Genomic DNA, 15,774 nt, shown 5'->3' with positions numbered 1-15,774 from the left:
ACCCACAGAGACACGCTTTATAAAGGTGAACAGTGTTGTCAAGAGAGCGGTAACCAACGTTACATCAACAACAGCTTCACACCTCGGCTCCCTCTCTCGTTCATGTCGAGCCCCGGTGAGTAAAGCGGTGTGAAAGTATCAGAGTGGGTGGTTTATAAACTGTACAAAGCTTCCAAGAGAGCCACACAGTCAATTCAGGCGACATACACTCCGTTACCCGCATAGTGGCAGCACTTGTAACACAACTACAGGAAAGCTGCAAGCTAACCGGAAGTTGTCCGTATTTTGTTTTTCAAAATAAAATACAAGACATAACATTATGAATATTAAAGCAGCAGTAGGCAGAATATATTTTTAGCATCATTGGGGCAAAAAAATCCATTATAACCTTTCAGCATATTGTAATTCAAGTGCTTTGAGAGAAGACTAGACTTATGCACCTCCTAATGCTGTTTTAAATGGACTGTTTGTAACTTCTTACACGTATAAATCATGCGCGCTCGCATATGCGCGCTCGCGTGTGGCTACGCTGTTCAGACAAGACTCCAACACAAACTACAGGGAAGCACCAAAACAGCAAAGTTATATCTAGTGAAGCCCGTCTTGCAAAACAGTGTTGGCGGCGGTCATAGTACGCGGGGTAGACCGTAGCTTTGGTCTCCAGGGCCGGAGTCTCTGCTGTACTCTGCTCCTCTGCCTGCTTGCCTTCACTCAGCTCGCTCCACCTCACGTGCATGCGCGCACACTACACATTGCAGAAGACTTCCTAGCTCTGAGAATATCTAGTGAATGTACAGTGGACGTTTGTGCAGAAATAACTGCTGCAGCTCCTCCAGACCAACAGAGGTTTTCCGTGTCTTGTGAAGTGACGGGGCTCCGCAGCGAGTAACGTTATCGTCTCCGACCGGGTGTCGGTGTCTCCCGTTCCCTCCGGCCGCGGTCGGGAGGCTGAAGCAGGAAAAGCCAACACTAGGATCAGCAGTGATTCATGGAGAGACCTTCGTCTGGTCAGCTAACATTACTGCCAAGCAGGTGGAATATAGAGTGATATTGTGGTTTTAGCTGACGTGTGTCGCCTCACTGTTTTGAGCAATGCTCGTTCATGTCTATTTAGAGCGTTGCACAAGCGCGAGCCGATGCTGACTTTCGTTGACTTAAAGGCCACAGGAGTCGCCGTTAACAAGCATTTCTGTTTCTTACAAACAGTCCCTTTAATGATATTTGCTCCATTTCTGCCCACTGCTGCTTTAAAATCGTCAAATATTTTATTCTGAAAATATTCTCCGGAACCACGTAGTTTCGTCTTCTTGTGCTTGACTCTCACTGAGGGAAAAGAGAAAGCAAAGAGCTCAGGCGGTGGAGGTGGAAATGGAGAGCAAAAGCACTGGGAGGGAGAGCGAAAACGTTGAAGAGACATGGCGTGGCAGCGACACAACATAAGAGGACATCAGTCCACCAAGAGGAGTCCTCTGAAGAACAGAGTCAAGGTTGAGGAGTCGAGCTAACGTTGACTGTCTGGAGGATTTTCATCTCGCTTTGCTTCTTCCCTCGTAATCAGTGCGCACTACACGGTGGTGTTGCTCAGTATATCTGCAGAGAGAAGAAGTCTGTGCTGAACAACCCAGTCTGACAGGATAAAAGGTACAAGTGACTTCTGTTAGCGAGCAACCACTCAGCACTGTTGTTTGTTTACAGCCGCGATTAAAGCTGAAGTTACATAGTCATGCACCTCAGCCATTGTTTGGTAACGTTAGCTAATGTGAGTGCAGTTAAACACACTTCTTCTACTCGTGCATATTTGTGCTCTGCATGAATTGACATGATGTTACAGTCATGGCGCAGCGACATGCACGATTATAACTAGCAACAAGCATCGTGGCTAAGCTAACTTACTGTTAGCTGCTTGCATGTGAAAAATGTGACACAAAAGTGCCACATGGGGCTCTGTTGTAACCTCACGTTACCTGCGACTGTCAGAGGCAGAGAGAGGAGCTGCCCGGGCATGCCCTGCTAGGACACAAAGCTGAAACAATATCAGAAGATTTATACTGAATTATTATAACCACAATAATAATAAATTCACAACACAACTGTCAAGCATGTCAGTTTCCACCTCTTTGTCTGAGTCCTTTGGCTTCCACACGAGAAAGCTTTGTAAACTAGCAACTAAACATCACTCTCTCCTCTCTCCTTCCTCTCTCTCTGCTCTCTCTTCTCTCCTCTCTCCTTTCTCTCTCTCTCCTCTCTCTCTTCTCTCCTCTCTTTCCTCTCCTCTCTCCTCTCGCTCTCCTATCTCTCTCATCTCTCTCCTCTCTCTTCTCTCTCTCTCCTCTCCTCTTTCCTGTCCTGTCTCCTCTCTCTCCTCTCTACTCCCTCCTCTCCTCTCTTTCCTCTCCTCTCTCTCCTCTCTCCTTCCTCTCTCTCTCCCCCTCTCTCTCCTCTCTCCTCCCTCCTCTTTCTCTCTCCTCTCTCTCTCTCTTTGTCCTCTCTCTCTCTCTCTCTCTCCCCCTCTCTCTCCTCTCTCTCTCTCTCTCTCTCCTCTCCTCTTTCCTGTCCTCTCTCCTCTCTATTCCCTCCTCTCCTTTTTCCTCTCCTCTCCTCTCCCTCCTCTCCTCTCTTTCCTCTCCTCTCTCTATCCTCCTCTCTCCTTCCTCTCTCTCTCCTCTCCTCTCTTTCCTCTCCTCTCTCCTCCCTCCTCTCTCTCCTCTTTCCTCTCCTCTCTCTCTCCTTTCCTCTCTCTCTCTCTCTCTCTCCTCCTCTCTCTCTCCTCCTCTCTCCTCTTTGGAATTGTTCACTTCTCAGAAATGTACTTGCCTTATCAATAAGTTGGTAATTAAAATGATTGACACGCCTTTATCTGATTAGTGTTGTCACCCAGCATCATTTCATCATCATTAGTCAATATATCATCTAAATAGATGTGAAATAACCTTAATCATTAACTCAACTGTGTTCAGTCTGGTGTCTGAGCTCAGCTTGGCCTTGTATGACCCCAGTACTATTATTGATGATAACTGCTCTTGTGCTGCTTCCAGGTAGCTCAGTATGAGTCGAGATGGGTGGTCAAAGAAGAGAGCCAATGCCAGTGATGACAATGGTTGGGCTGAAAGGGTGAGTATCTGTCATGCCATCATAATCAACAATGTAAGGCAGAAATAACCTCAGTATGATAAGGCTGTGTGTCAAGAATTTGGCGATACGATTCTTAGTTTCAGGTAATTATACATAAATGAAAACATTAGAGTTTTATTTTTTATATATAAGTATGTAATAATAATGTATAATTCCCAAAATACCTCATGAAATAAGGAATAATCCCACAACATTATTCATATACAACATTATTATTATTAGTTATTCTCAGACAAATATCGCTGTTTGTTGTGTGTAGAGGTGCGTGCGTGTCCAGTAGTGCAGCAGCGACACTGTCCCGGGCACTGAAACGGGGGAGATGGAGACAGACAGACAGAAGGACATGTCAGCGTGTTGAGCCGCCCTGCTTCGCGAAGCTTCAAATATTTCTCACCGAAGCTTCGGAGCACAAAAAATGACATTCGGGACAGCCATAGAAAACATAGTTATGAATATTATATTCAATTTCTGCTGATAGATCCCCCAAAATGTTACCCACACTGGTTTGCCTGGCAGTCTAGCCTTTACCTAATTAGACAGTGACTACTAATCGCTGCAGGCTCTTAGCTGTTATAATGAAACTGCAGGGAGTGAAGAAGAACAGGGTTCTTCACTTCCAGTTTCCCAGTAATATTGCAAAGCTCTCTATGCATTAACCATGTAATACCTTTTATCCCACTGCATGTTTTTACCCTTATTGCAGCATTTACAACTGCACATTTAGCTGCCTATCTACCTACCTTCAGGTTCCACTTCTCCTACAGTCATATAGCCTTCTGTTTGCCTTTTAGACTGGGCATGTCCTCATACTGTAGGGGTGTAAGAAAATATCGAGAAAATATCGAATATCGTGATACTGTATAGATTCTCAATTTTTAATGGGGGCTGCACGGCCTACATAGGGAGCGGGTCCTCTGCACGGAGTCCGCCATGTTGCTCCGCCATGTTTCTACAGTAGCCCAGAACGGACAAACCAAATACTGACTCTAGGGAAAGCCTTTCACGTTTTTACGTTACCTTGAAGGTCACGGTAGTTCTCCGACACGCTTGTGAAATTGCGGTAACGTGAGCTGCAGAGTGCAAAACCGTGGAGCCGCCGTATGACTTCCGGTGCTCCTAAAGTAGTGTTATTATAGTAAGGATGGCCTCTGAGAGATGCGAACAGCGTTACCATGGTTTGCACTCAGCGGCTCACGGTACCCCAGTCTTGGAAAGGGAGGAGTGAATGGAGGGGTACTCAGTTGGTTGCAATCTACAACCACACCACTAGATGCCGCCAAATCCTACACACTGGTCCATTAACACAACAGTGAGAGCTGCATATAGCCCAAAAACATACCGTAATAACCGTAGTATCACCATAGTGGCAGGGCAGTAATTGGACAATATCTAATATTTGTGTAACTGAAGAAGAAAGCTATTTTTTTAAGCCTAGGTGACTATTTCAGCTCTGGGATTCTGCAGGCACAGTTGTTGCGAATGACTTTCTAACTTTTTTCTGTCCCTGATCTCCTCCTTGTTTGCAGGGCGGTTACATGGCTGCCAAAATGTCAAAGCTGGATGAGCAGTTTAAACTCGATGCCCCCAGAGAGAAACAGAAAGACGGGTCATACTCCAGCATTTTTAGTGGAGTGTCCATCTATGTCAATGGATATACAGGTAACCCTCTACGCTGCAGTACCTCCTTATTTTTACACATCACTAGTTTGACTCTCTTTTCCTTCTTTGCAATTTCATCAGCTGTCCTCAACAGTTTGAAAAACAGAAGGGAAATGTAAATGTTCTCCAAAGAAAAAAAATTGACCAGATTTGACCTGTGTTTCTTTCCCCTCACAGAAACCTATTATAATGTTCTACTGAGTTTGTAATGCTTTTAAGAATATGCTAATGTTCATGGTCATATAGATCACTTCATATTTGGGTATTACCAGAAAAAAACAAAGTCCAGATGGTCTAAAGAGTCCAATGCAAATGTAAAAAAAAAATGCAAAAGTTTTTCTTTCACTTCCTTTCAGGTCATGGTTCATGAGATTACTGGCTCTATTTTCTACTCATGTATATTTTTCCTGTGTTTATGACATTTTGTGCAGAGCTATAAGTAGGACTTTTGTCTTGTGTAGATTCCCAGTTATCTGACATTATGTTTTTCTGGTGTCTTTCATTGTTTGTGAGCAGAGCCAAGTGCAGATGAGCTCCGCAGACTGATGATGCTGCACGGCGGCCAGTTCCACGTGTACTACTCTCGCTCCAAGACCACCCACATCATCACCAATAACTTGCCCAACAACAAAATCCAGGAGCTCAAAGGGGAAAAGATCATCAGGCCAGATTGGATCACTGACAGGTGTGTTCAGTGGGAGTCGAGCATGTTTTGCTCATTTAATATCATATTTAAAATATTAGCTGTAAATGTTGTACTTTGTCGTGTGTTTAAAACAGTGTCAAGGCTGGGCGTCTCCTGCCTTACCTACAGTACCAGCTGTACTCTAAACAGAAAGGCCCGCTCTTCCCTGGCGTGACTCTGCGCCAGACATCAGAGATCGCCGGACCCAGCCATCAAAAGCTTCATCTGCCACAGCGTAGCATTCAGCACTCTGTACTCAACCATGAGCAGTCCTCATCCAGCTGCCAGAGTAACTCCATCCCTAACCCTAACCCCAGCCACAATCGACTTCACCAAGGCAACATCCAACCTCAGTCCATCCAGCAAAGCTCTGCAGTTTGCTTCATTAACCCCCAACCAAGTCACTTAGCATCCACTCACCTCAGTACAGATCCCCGACACAGAAACCCTCTACACACCCACCTGCTGTCTAACCCAAGCCCCACGAAGCCCCTACAGTCTACTCTTCAAACACCTCACACTAATCTCCAGCACCACAGAGCTAGCCAACCACAACCTCAGAACAACACTTCCGGCTGCAAGGAAGTGGAATTAAAAATGTGAGTATGCAAACTTTTTATACATTATATCTTGTTACATAAATTCATATTAAATAATTCAGAACTACTGGTTAAAAGTGCACGAACGTATAAAAAACATCCTCCGGACCAACTTTGAGTTCTGCCCGAGGCTATATGTTCTCAGTGATCCACAAATTACTTCTCACTGTGAAGCCTCAGACTTTATTCAGACCAGTATAATGGTGGGAAAGGAATTATTATGAGAAACTGGAGGAATCCAGGCGAGCCCTCTTTTCAGGAGTGGTTCACAGAGTTGGCAAAAGTGGCATCAGACGAACAAATTTCTTTCAGCTGGAAGGATAGGACTGAGAAATATGTGGCATATGTGCATATAGGAGTTATTTGATTTGTTGACCAAAAAGTGACAATGTTCATGTAAAAAAATCAATAAAATAATAATTACAAAAAAAAAATCGTATTAAATAAGACATCTCTTCTTCATCTTTTTATCTCACAGAAACGGATTATTGCAGACCTCATTGGACGAAATGAGCCATTCAAAAAGGAATGACATGCAAGAGTGTGGCAGAGGAGATCCTCTCCCGCTGGTGGTGAAGGAAGCACATCTGACAAATGGACACACTCACCTTGTTAATGGTGCCTTAAAGCCAGAGGACCTGTCCCCTGTTACAAACGAACCCTCTGTTGACAAGGAACTGCCTCAATGCAGAGTCACGAGCTCAGATGATAAACCTCAGAGTCCTCCTGTACAGTTTCACACCAAACCAGACCCCTATGAGTTCCCCCACAGTCCTCCAAAGCAATCCGAGCAGCCTCCTGTCTTTCAGAAGCAATCCAATTCACACGCAGCCAATGAGCAGAGACCCAAACCTCCACCGCCCACCTACCAGGAGGCTATAAAAGCCACAGAATGCCACCTAATCCCAAAACAGCTTCAACCGTCCCGTCAAGTTGATTCAAATCCCGAAAAGACTCCTCTTTCACCTGCGTCTAGCTCTCTTTTACATACTCCAATTCGACTGAATGGAAGTCACCACAATGCCTTTTCATCTGACCCCGCGTCACTAAACACAACCAACGTAACGGCCAAACCTGATCCTCCCACTCAGAAGTCTTCATCGCCATCTAAGGCTTCAGCGCAGCTGCTGGCACAGACGGGCGGTTTGATCTCTGAGTACTACTCTCACTCACGTTTACACCAGATCTCCACGTGGAGGTCCGGCTTTTCTGAGTATGTCAATGAACTGCACGGCAAGCGAAAAGCAGCGGGGAGCGCCTCCTTTCCTGGGAAAGACCGACTGAGGAAATCTGTGGCCCAGCGCTCTACAGACAGTCGAGGTAGGAAAGGAAGGGTCACTTTGTTGCTTTTACCTGTTAAATCCAGGCTGTTTTTTTGTATTTGGGTGTGATGGTGGCTCCAATAAGCATACCATGTAACTGCTACTTCTCCTGTTCAAATCGAGACAGACACAGTAGTTGCATGTCATTCCCCTCTCTCATTCTCCTGATGGGTCCTGTTGCTCTCGATTGTAAACTGCCAATTAATGCAAAATACCAAAAACATCTTTTAAGGGGGGACACCCCAGGTGAATAGGGTAAAAAATGTAACCAAAAGATATCACTATGAAATGTCCGCAGTTGATAATTTACTTTAACAAAATTGTTTTTTGTATTACAAGTTTTATGAAAATGTATGTTTAGATATGCAAATGATGCCTTATCTTATCAAATGTTTGCATACTTTTCCAGAACAGAAATCTGAACATTGGATAAAGCCAGGTTCAAAATTCTTGTTTCATTTTGTTGACATATTAGAGTCAAAGGTTTTTACTGTTTTTTTTGGATGTCTCTTTTAATCACTCCATAAATTACAAAATACTGTCAACAGCCATAAAAAAAAATTTTCTCCATGTTTTTATGAATAAAATGTGATATAAATCAGACTATGAATGATATATGCATGAACTCCTCTGTAAAAACCTTCAGAATATAGATAGGAATGAAGCTGGAAAGTTTGTTGTATGTAAGTGCTGCTGATGTGGAGATATCTGGCTCAGAGTCTGAGAAAAAACACATTTTGAGAAAACGACCTTTAAAGATATATATATATATATATTGATATTGTAAAATTCTATACTTTTTGAATATCTACAGGTGAAGAGGGTAAAATAAATTAACTAATAAATATCACCTTGAAACTTCCCCAGTTGATTACTTACATTAAGACAATTATGTTTGTATTACAGGTTTTCTGAAATGTTATGTTTATATATGTAAATGATTATCTAATGCTAACTTTTGGTGAATTTATGAGAAATCTACAGACGCAAATACACGTAGTAAAATAAACACTTAAATGTGTATTTTGGATGTTTTCTTGTTCTAAAAGATGAACAAAACGCTCTCTCTCTGTGATCTCAAATATTTCCAGTATCTGTGTCCCTGCTCTCTAGGCCCTTCCAGTTAAACTGAAATCCTGGATCATGAGATGCTGTGTTCATGTCTTTTGTGCTTTGGAAAACTTTTTCTGCTCTGACGATCTGCTATGTGTTTATCTGTGTGGTCAGGTACGTCAGCACCCGCAAGTGTCAAGTCTTGTATCTTTCATGTGGACATGGACTGCTTCTTTGTGTCCGTGGGGATTCGACATCGACCAGAGCTCAAAGGTAAGGCGCCTTTTGTCTGTTCAAAGTTGTTTGCTGCCATTGAAACGTGTTCATATGCAACACAGGCACCTGCTACATAGAATAGTCTCCATACATCCAGTCAGTGCTCCTGGTTGAGTTCATGGTCGTGTTGCAGGGAAGCCTATAGCTGTGACCAGTAACCGCGGTCAGGGGAGAGTGCCCCTGAGGCCTGGCGCCCAACCTCAGCTGGAGCAGCAGTACTACCAGAGGAAACATACCCATCCTCAGCCTGGTGAGATCATCACACCCAACCTGTTTGTCATGGAGCGTGCTGTTTCCTCTATTTTCCTGTTGGTGTATTACTTTATTGTAACATGCATGACTAAGTGTACCCTCGTTCTGCCTCTCAGATGAGGATCTACACAGAACTCCTTCACAAGAGAGTCCTCCTGACTCCCACGCTAACGGAGTGGACCAGGATGCTGCTACTCTCTCAATGGCAGAGATTGCATCCTGCAGTTATGAGGCGAGGTAAGATATAAACACACACACACACACTCGTGGGCATTTCATTTATATTAAAGATCATAAATAATCAGTATTTTGTACTAACCGGAATCGGTTGTCTTTCACAGGCAGGCGGGCGTGAGGAACGGGATGTTTTTTGGCAAAGCAAAACAGCTGTGTCCCTCGCTACAGTCCGTCCAATATGATTTTGAGGCGTATAAAGAGGTGGCTCTCACCATGTACGAGACTCTGGCAGGGTAAGAAGAAGAACTTCCTGGTCAATTTTTCACTCGCTTCCCTGTCGTTTACATGCAGAATGACCTAAAGCGCACCTTCTCATTTACTTGTTGTTTGCAGTTACACCCACGACATCGAGGCTCTGAGCTGCGATGAAGTATTGATAGACGGTTCGGCCCTGCTAGCGGAGTTGGGCATCAACCCAGAAGATCTCGCCGGTGCGATCAGAGCAGACATCAAGGAGAAGACGGGATGCTGTGCTTCAGTGGGCATGGGTGAGTTCATGTTTGTCTTTGTACTGTAAAATACATCAAGACAGCGTTCCTGTTTAACAAACTCAGTCTGACCGCTCATCTGTTCAGGGTCCAACATCCTGTTGGCTCGGCTGGCGACCCGCAAGGCCAAGCCAGACGGGCAGCACCTCTTGAAGTCTGAAGAGGTGGATGATTTTATCAGGGAGCTGCCAGTGACCAGCTTACCAGGTAGATACAGCACCACCTGCTGGTCCTTCAGTCTACAGTCTTTCAGCTTTCTTGTGGTGATCAATTGTCATTTCCTTTTTCTAGGCGTTGGGCCTGTTATGGGCAGAAAACTGGGTGCTATGGGTGTGAGATCATGTGGGGACCTCCAACAGGTGTCTCTGTCTCAGCTGCAAAAGAAGTTTGGACCCCGGACCGGACAAACCCTGTTCCGCTTCTGCAGGGGGCTGGATGACCGGCCTGTCCGCTACGAGAAGGAGAGGAAGTCCGTCTCAGCTGAGATGAACTACAACATCCGCTTTACTAGGGTTAGACCTACTTTCTTTCTCCTGTTCCATCCCTTCTTTCTTATCTTCCCACCTGTCTCTCTCCTTAACCCTCTTGTCCCTCCTACATCTGTGACCAGGTTGATGAGGCAGAGTCTTTCCTGACTAACTTGTCCATGGAGGTGCAAAAACGTTTACAAGAAGCAGGGCTGCGGGGTCGGAGAGTTACCCTCAAGGTCATGGTTCGCAAGGTTGGAGCGCCGCTGGAACCGGCTAAATACGGTGGTCATGGCATATGTGATAACCTAGCCAGGTGAGAAAGAGGCCGTCATCTGTGTACGTTACCAATAATGTCCTCTTTCCACTGCATATCCGTGTCATTGTCTCTCTGTAGACTCATTTTTATCCGTCTCCTCTTCTGTCAGGACTGTGATGCTCGCTCAGTCAACTGACAGCGGTCAGCTGATCGCCGCTGCAGTCATCAAGCTGTTCTACGCCATGAAGTTGCAGGTTCACGACATGAGAGGGATCGGCATCCAGGTTCAGCTTCTTGACGGACATCACTCTGTTCCCCGGGACTCCGCGGGCCCCGGGACACGCTCCATCAAAGAGATGTTGCTAGGCAAAGGACCAAGTGCGAAATCCAGCAACAGAGGTTTGTGTAAAGTCTTAGTGTTTCAGTTTATATCTTTCGTTGTCGTCTGTGAAATCAATTGAGTTCAAGATCAATGTTACAGATGCTGCTGACAACACACATCAGGGAAATGCCTCCTCGACCACAGGGCCATCATCTGGCTCCTCTCCACATCCTCTGTCCTCTCCTGAGCCGGTCCCAGGGACAAGCAGAGACCAGCAGGCATGCAGACGAACTCCAAAACACTCTCGAGCACGTCTCAACTTCAGCATTGAGATCCCCTCCCCGTCACAGGTATAGACTTGAAGGAGACGTCTGATTGGTTGAACAACAGCTGAACGGCTAAATGTTTTCAACAACTTGTGTTTCTTTATGGTATCCAAGGTGGATCGGTCCGTGTTGGAGGCGCTGCCTGCAGAGCTGAGGGAACAAGTGGAGCAGTCGTGGACTAATCGGGATGGAAGACCAAGTAACCGTCGATCACCCAGTCCACAGCCATCTGCTCCTCTGCCACAGCCTCAGTCTCTGAGGTCTCGTCCTACCTCCCCTCCTTGTCCTCCTGCTCCTGGTCCTGCACTCTACACGCCACCTGTTGGCACGTTGCTTCTGCAGATTCCAAACCAGCCAGACAGTCCGGGAATTGTACTGGAACTACCAAACTTTTCACAGGTAGGATGCAAACGATGGAAATGTTGCCTTTTGTAAAATAATCCATAAGTCAGAAGCCCAAGCTGTCACAGAAAAATGTGTATATCAGTCTCTAATTATGCAAAGCTGACTTCATTGCTTGTGACTAGACGTTCAGTTTCATTTAGTGTCTTAATTTTCTGACTGCAGGTTGATCCGGATGTATTTGCCGCCCTTCCCAAAGAGCTCCAGGATGAGCTGAAGTCTGCCTACAACCGCGTGACAAATGTCCAGCAGCAGGCAAAAATATGTAAGTCCCCAGGTGAATTTGTTAGGAATGAGTCTTGCTTTTTTCCCCCCTACTATTATCAGCATGGATTCTCTTCATCTTATGTTTTTTTTCCTCTTGGTTTCTAAGCAGCGGAGCAGAAGAATCCACTGTTGCAGCTGAAACAGTCAGGACTCGGAGTCGGCATTGGTCGGGTGAAGCGGCGCTACAAGAGAAAAAATGCAGTGAGCCCTGTTAAAAAAGGTCCCTCCCCTCTGAAGAGGAATCACACGACGAACAGCCCAGCCAAAACGCTACCGCCTCCTGTAAAATCACGGGAACCAGTGAACATATTGAAGGTGAGCCAATGAACAGATTCAAACATGAAGATGGAGACAATTTATGTCAGTTTGTAATCTTTCCATCTCACACCTGTTTTCCCTTTTCAGACTGAAAACGGTCCCTCCACATCCACCTCAAAACCAGACATCCAAGAGTCTCTGTCCAAATTCATTCCTCGCCCTGCTCCAGTGTTGGCCGGAGCCTACGACCTGACGGACATTAAAACACTCCTACGGGAATGGGTCACCACCATAACAGGTATGCAGAGAAGAGCAGTTGTAAGAGTGCAGTTACCTATGTTGTCATGCATTTTTAACCACTCCTTACTTTTTGTTAGAACCCATGGAGGAGGACATCCTGCAGGTGGTGAAATACTGCACTGATCTGATTGAGGATAAAGATCTGGAGAAGTTGGATTTGATTATAAAATATATGAAAAGGTAAGTACTGTACAGTTTACCTCCCTCCATTCTTCTACCTCATCCTCTTTCTTTTTTTGTTTTCATCAATTCCTCATGTTGAACTCCTCTCCGCAGGCTCATGCAGCAGTCATTGGAGTCCGTTTGGAGCATGGCGTTCGACTTCATCGTAGACAACGTGCAGGTGGTTGTGCAGCAGGCTTATGGTAGCACCCTGAAGGTAGCATGAAGAAGGAGGTGATGCTGTTTTCACCGTGTGTTACCATTACACCACCACTCTTTTGTTTTTGCTACTTTCACAATCTGCAATACAAATTATGACGTCTAAAATGATGATATTCCTCCTTCTCAACTTCATGTTCTCAGTGGCCTCCTGAAAGTGAGACACAAAGTAATGACTTCAAACACACACACGCACACGCGCGCACACACACACACACACACACACACACACACACACTATGAGAACGTTTTACAAGAGCCATGACAGTATTTGATGTGTGTACAGTCCATTATTTTCTGTACTTGCTTTTTTTTAAGGGACAAGTGACACAAACTGAAAGGCAGGAAATGTACTTAGAATCTACTCACCAAAACTCAGAACCGTGATATTCGTAGCAGCTTTTTGCAAATTCATAATTTTTCATATGGATTTCTTTTCTAAATAAATGTATGTGAAATTTTATATAAGGATTTTTACAGGCAGTGCTTAACTATTTGTTATACAAGCCAGTCCTTATTTAAATCTCCTTCCTGATGAGCGTTTTCCATCTGAAATAGCAATTGACTTCTACTATGTGTTCCTAAGGTTTAAATAATGTCACACAGGCACATTTGGGGCGTTTTCATATTGGTTACGATTGATTCGTACCGTGCCCAAGTACGATTACGAGCGTTGACACTAATCAAGCAAACTGGACCTTGGGGTCAAGTGTACTCAGATCCAGGCCGAGGTCCCTCATGTGAAAGCACCCTTAGGATTCCATTTATGTAGTTAAATCAGTCTAGGTTTAAAATAATGACTGTGGTAAACACAATTATCATGTTTAAACGCAAAGCACCTTTTATACATTTTAGAATCAGTTAGACTTGTAGCACTCCTCAGACATCACACTCAATAGAATATAAGCTCTTATTTTTCATCATTGTTTCTTTGGTGCTCCATGCTACTTGTACTGACCTGTGAACTATCTCTACTACTGCTGTGTTGCAAAAAATAAGCAAACAAAATATAGTTTGCTGCATACAGTAGTATCTTTTTTTTCTTGTCTCGCAAAAAAAGTGCCAAACCTTGTTATTATAGTGTGTAAATAATGTTTTTAAAGACACTTGTTAAAAGTTTGAAAAGAAAAGATGTATGTGGAGGATTTACCTCTTGTATTGTTTACATGTAGTGGATTCTTAGTAACTGTCTTTAAATTGTAAAATCTTTCTCGCTCTTAAATTGTTTGTAAGTGTTTCAACACGGAAATCTGAAGCCGGCCAAAGCACTTCATGTGAGGTTAACTGTTGATTCTCAGTAGCACTCTGACTTGGGAGGATGTTGACAGGGGTTATGGCAATCAATAAGTAGCCTATGCAGTTCTTTTTTTTCACTAGCAAGTGAGATGTCCATTGAAGATAATGTAAAGTTTCATACAGCCTTTGTATCTGGAGTAAATCTTTTCTAGTGTGTTTCCAGCTTAGTTACCAATTTCACAAATCGGAATATTGAAATAATGCTGGATTTGCAGAGGAACCTGATTTTTAACTCAACGTATGTACTTGTGTACTTGACACATTGGAGACATTTGTACGGCTCGTGACTATATCATTGTGTTTCTGTGAAGTTAACTTTTATGATTGGTGATTAGAAGTACTCAGCAGATGTGGCTGGCTGGCTTGTGATCTCGCCATGCAAGACATTATTATGTGTGTGTGGTTGAAAAGATTGTTTAAGGCAGTATCCCCCTATATGCAAAACCAAATTGATCTATCGTTTTTTTCAACTTGTTGAAATGAATGTAATTCAGAATGTGCAAGTCTCCTCTCACTTCCAAGATGTTTGCTTCTCTTCACCTGTCATATCTTTCCAGAAGGGAATGGCCACAAGTTAAAATTGGCCAGTCTTGTCTTCTCTAAACTGGCTTGTGCCTGAAGACCTGAAGCTGTGAACTTGTTTGTAAGTTTTCTAAATCTTGGTAATAAACTGTAAACTCTGTATTAATTTATTTGTCTTTGTCATTGTTTAAAGTTGCAACCTGATTAGTAGAGGGGTTTCCAATCCAACATTTTGATTCTGAAAATAATCTTTGAAGGGGAAAATGGCTATGTTTTTTTTCTACTGGTGTATTACAAACTGGAAATGGGTGACGAATGTCTAGTCTTGAAAGATAAAGGATGTCCATCTTCATCTACACTGTCCCTGATCTGACAGTGAGGAGCAGATGAATAGAGTAGTATTCAATACTTAAATAATCCAAACTTAATTTGACTTTTTTTTTTCATTTTTATTTAGTTTGCAGTTGCTTGCAGGCATGAAATCCACTAATGTGCAAACATATGCTGAAGTCTTGCAGGTTTGTGCCAATAAACACACTTTGCAGTCAAGAATTCCAGTAAACCCAGTCACAGTGATTTTCTTATCAACATTTTTTTGCATAGTTTGTAAGATTTAATTTTTTATATTGTTATAGTTCTATTTTTCTTGTAATCCAAGTTTTTATGGTGGACATTTTTTGTAATATTTTATTATTAATTACAAACAAATATGTAGCAATAATATTAATAAATGTCATTGTGCAGTGTTTACATACAAAAATAATCAACGTCAGTTTGTTTTAGTTTTCGATACTGTATAAATATAGAAATATTAATATTTTCTATTTCTATGAATATAGGTCATAATTGTGTTTGAGATTTGAGCTCTAAATTAAAAAAAAATCAGTAAATGTTAAACGGATGGTTTAGATTTGAATATAGATTTTTGCAGATAAAATGAAAAGATTTAGTTTTTCTTAAAACATATATCACAAGTTGAAATTTTTTTTTTTATTTTATGAATTGACTGGATGTAGTTGGACGTCACTAGGACATACAGGATTAAACCAAACACTCCAGAGAATAGGCAAGCACCCAACTGGACTATGTACGCACTGTAATAAACCCAGAAACTGTCAAGCATGTACTTATAGAGTGCAACAAATGTGACAAAGAAAGAAGGGAATTGCTATCAGGAGTAGAGAATGGGAATAAGACATCTGAGAAAGTACACAATCTTCTAATTAATTACTTAAGGGCAACAGGAATAATGGAGAGAATTTAATTGGGTT

The 15,774-nt window shown here is 43.1% G+C and overlaps 1 protein-coding gene across 2 annotated transcripts; it reads left to right on the top strand.

Annotated features, from left to right (window-relative positions):
- Positions 1–1,171: 1,171 nt before the first annotated feature.
- On the top strand, positions 1,172–14,669 carry rev1 (REV1 DNA directed polymerase). Of its 2 annotated transcripts, none has more exons than XM_037789978.1 (22): positions 1,172–1,641; positions 3,036–3,111; positions 4,659–4,791; positions 5,308–5,476; positions 5,572–6,075; positions 6,554–7,395; positions 8,625–8,723; positions 8,860–8,976; positions 9,095–9,215; positions 9,320–9,448; positions 9,549–9,703; positions 9,791–9,910; positions 9,995–10,215; positions 10,314–10,486; positions 10,599–10,828; positions 10,911–11,101; positions 11,192–11,476; positions 11,645–11,744; positions 11,856–12,061; positions 12,152–12,302; positions 12,382–12,484; positions 12,581–14,669. In XM_037789978.1, the coding sequence occupies exons 2-22, from the start codon at positions 3,046–3,048 to the stop codon at positions 12,690–12,692; spliced, it is 4,227 nt and encodes a 1,408-aa protein (XP_037645906.1). In that variant the 5' UTR covers positions 1,172–1,641; positions 3,036–3,045; the 3' UTR covers positions 12,693–14,669. The 2 variants fall into 2 exon arrangements, with proteins under 2 accessions (XP_037645906.1, XP_037645905.1); XM_037789977.1 differs by having other exon boundaries at positions 1,173–1,641; positions 11,853–12,061.
- The last annotated feature ends 1,105 nt before the right edge of the window (positions 14,670–15,774 follow it).

Source organism: Sebastes umbrosus, chromosome 13 (assembly GCF_015220745.1).
Source record: "Sebastes umbrosus isolate fSebUmb1 chromosome 13, fSebUmb1.pri, whole genome shotgun sequence".
NCBI lineage: Eukaryota > Metazoa > Chordata > Actinopteri > Perciformes > Sebastidae > Sebastes > Sebastes umbrosus.
This window is presented reverse-complemented; position numbering and strand designations above follow the sequence as displayed.

Bases quoted from the DNA above. Each gene is read 5' to 3' on its own strand.
- rev1 (XM_037789977.1), top strand. From the start codon at position 3,046: ATGAGTCGAGATGGGTGGTCAAAGAAGAGAGCCAATGCCAGTGATGAC. The intron at 9,449-9,548 runs GTAAGAAGAAGA...TGTTGTTTGCAG, and splicing joins ATGTACGAGACTCTGGCAGG to TTACACCCACGACATCGAGG. The intron at 9,704-9,790 runs GTGAGTTCATGT...TCATCTGTTCAG, and splicing joins CTGTGCTTCAGTGGGCATGG to GGTCCAACATCCTGTTGGCT.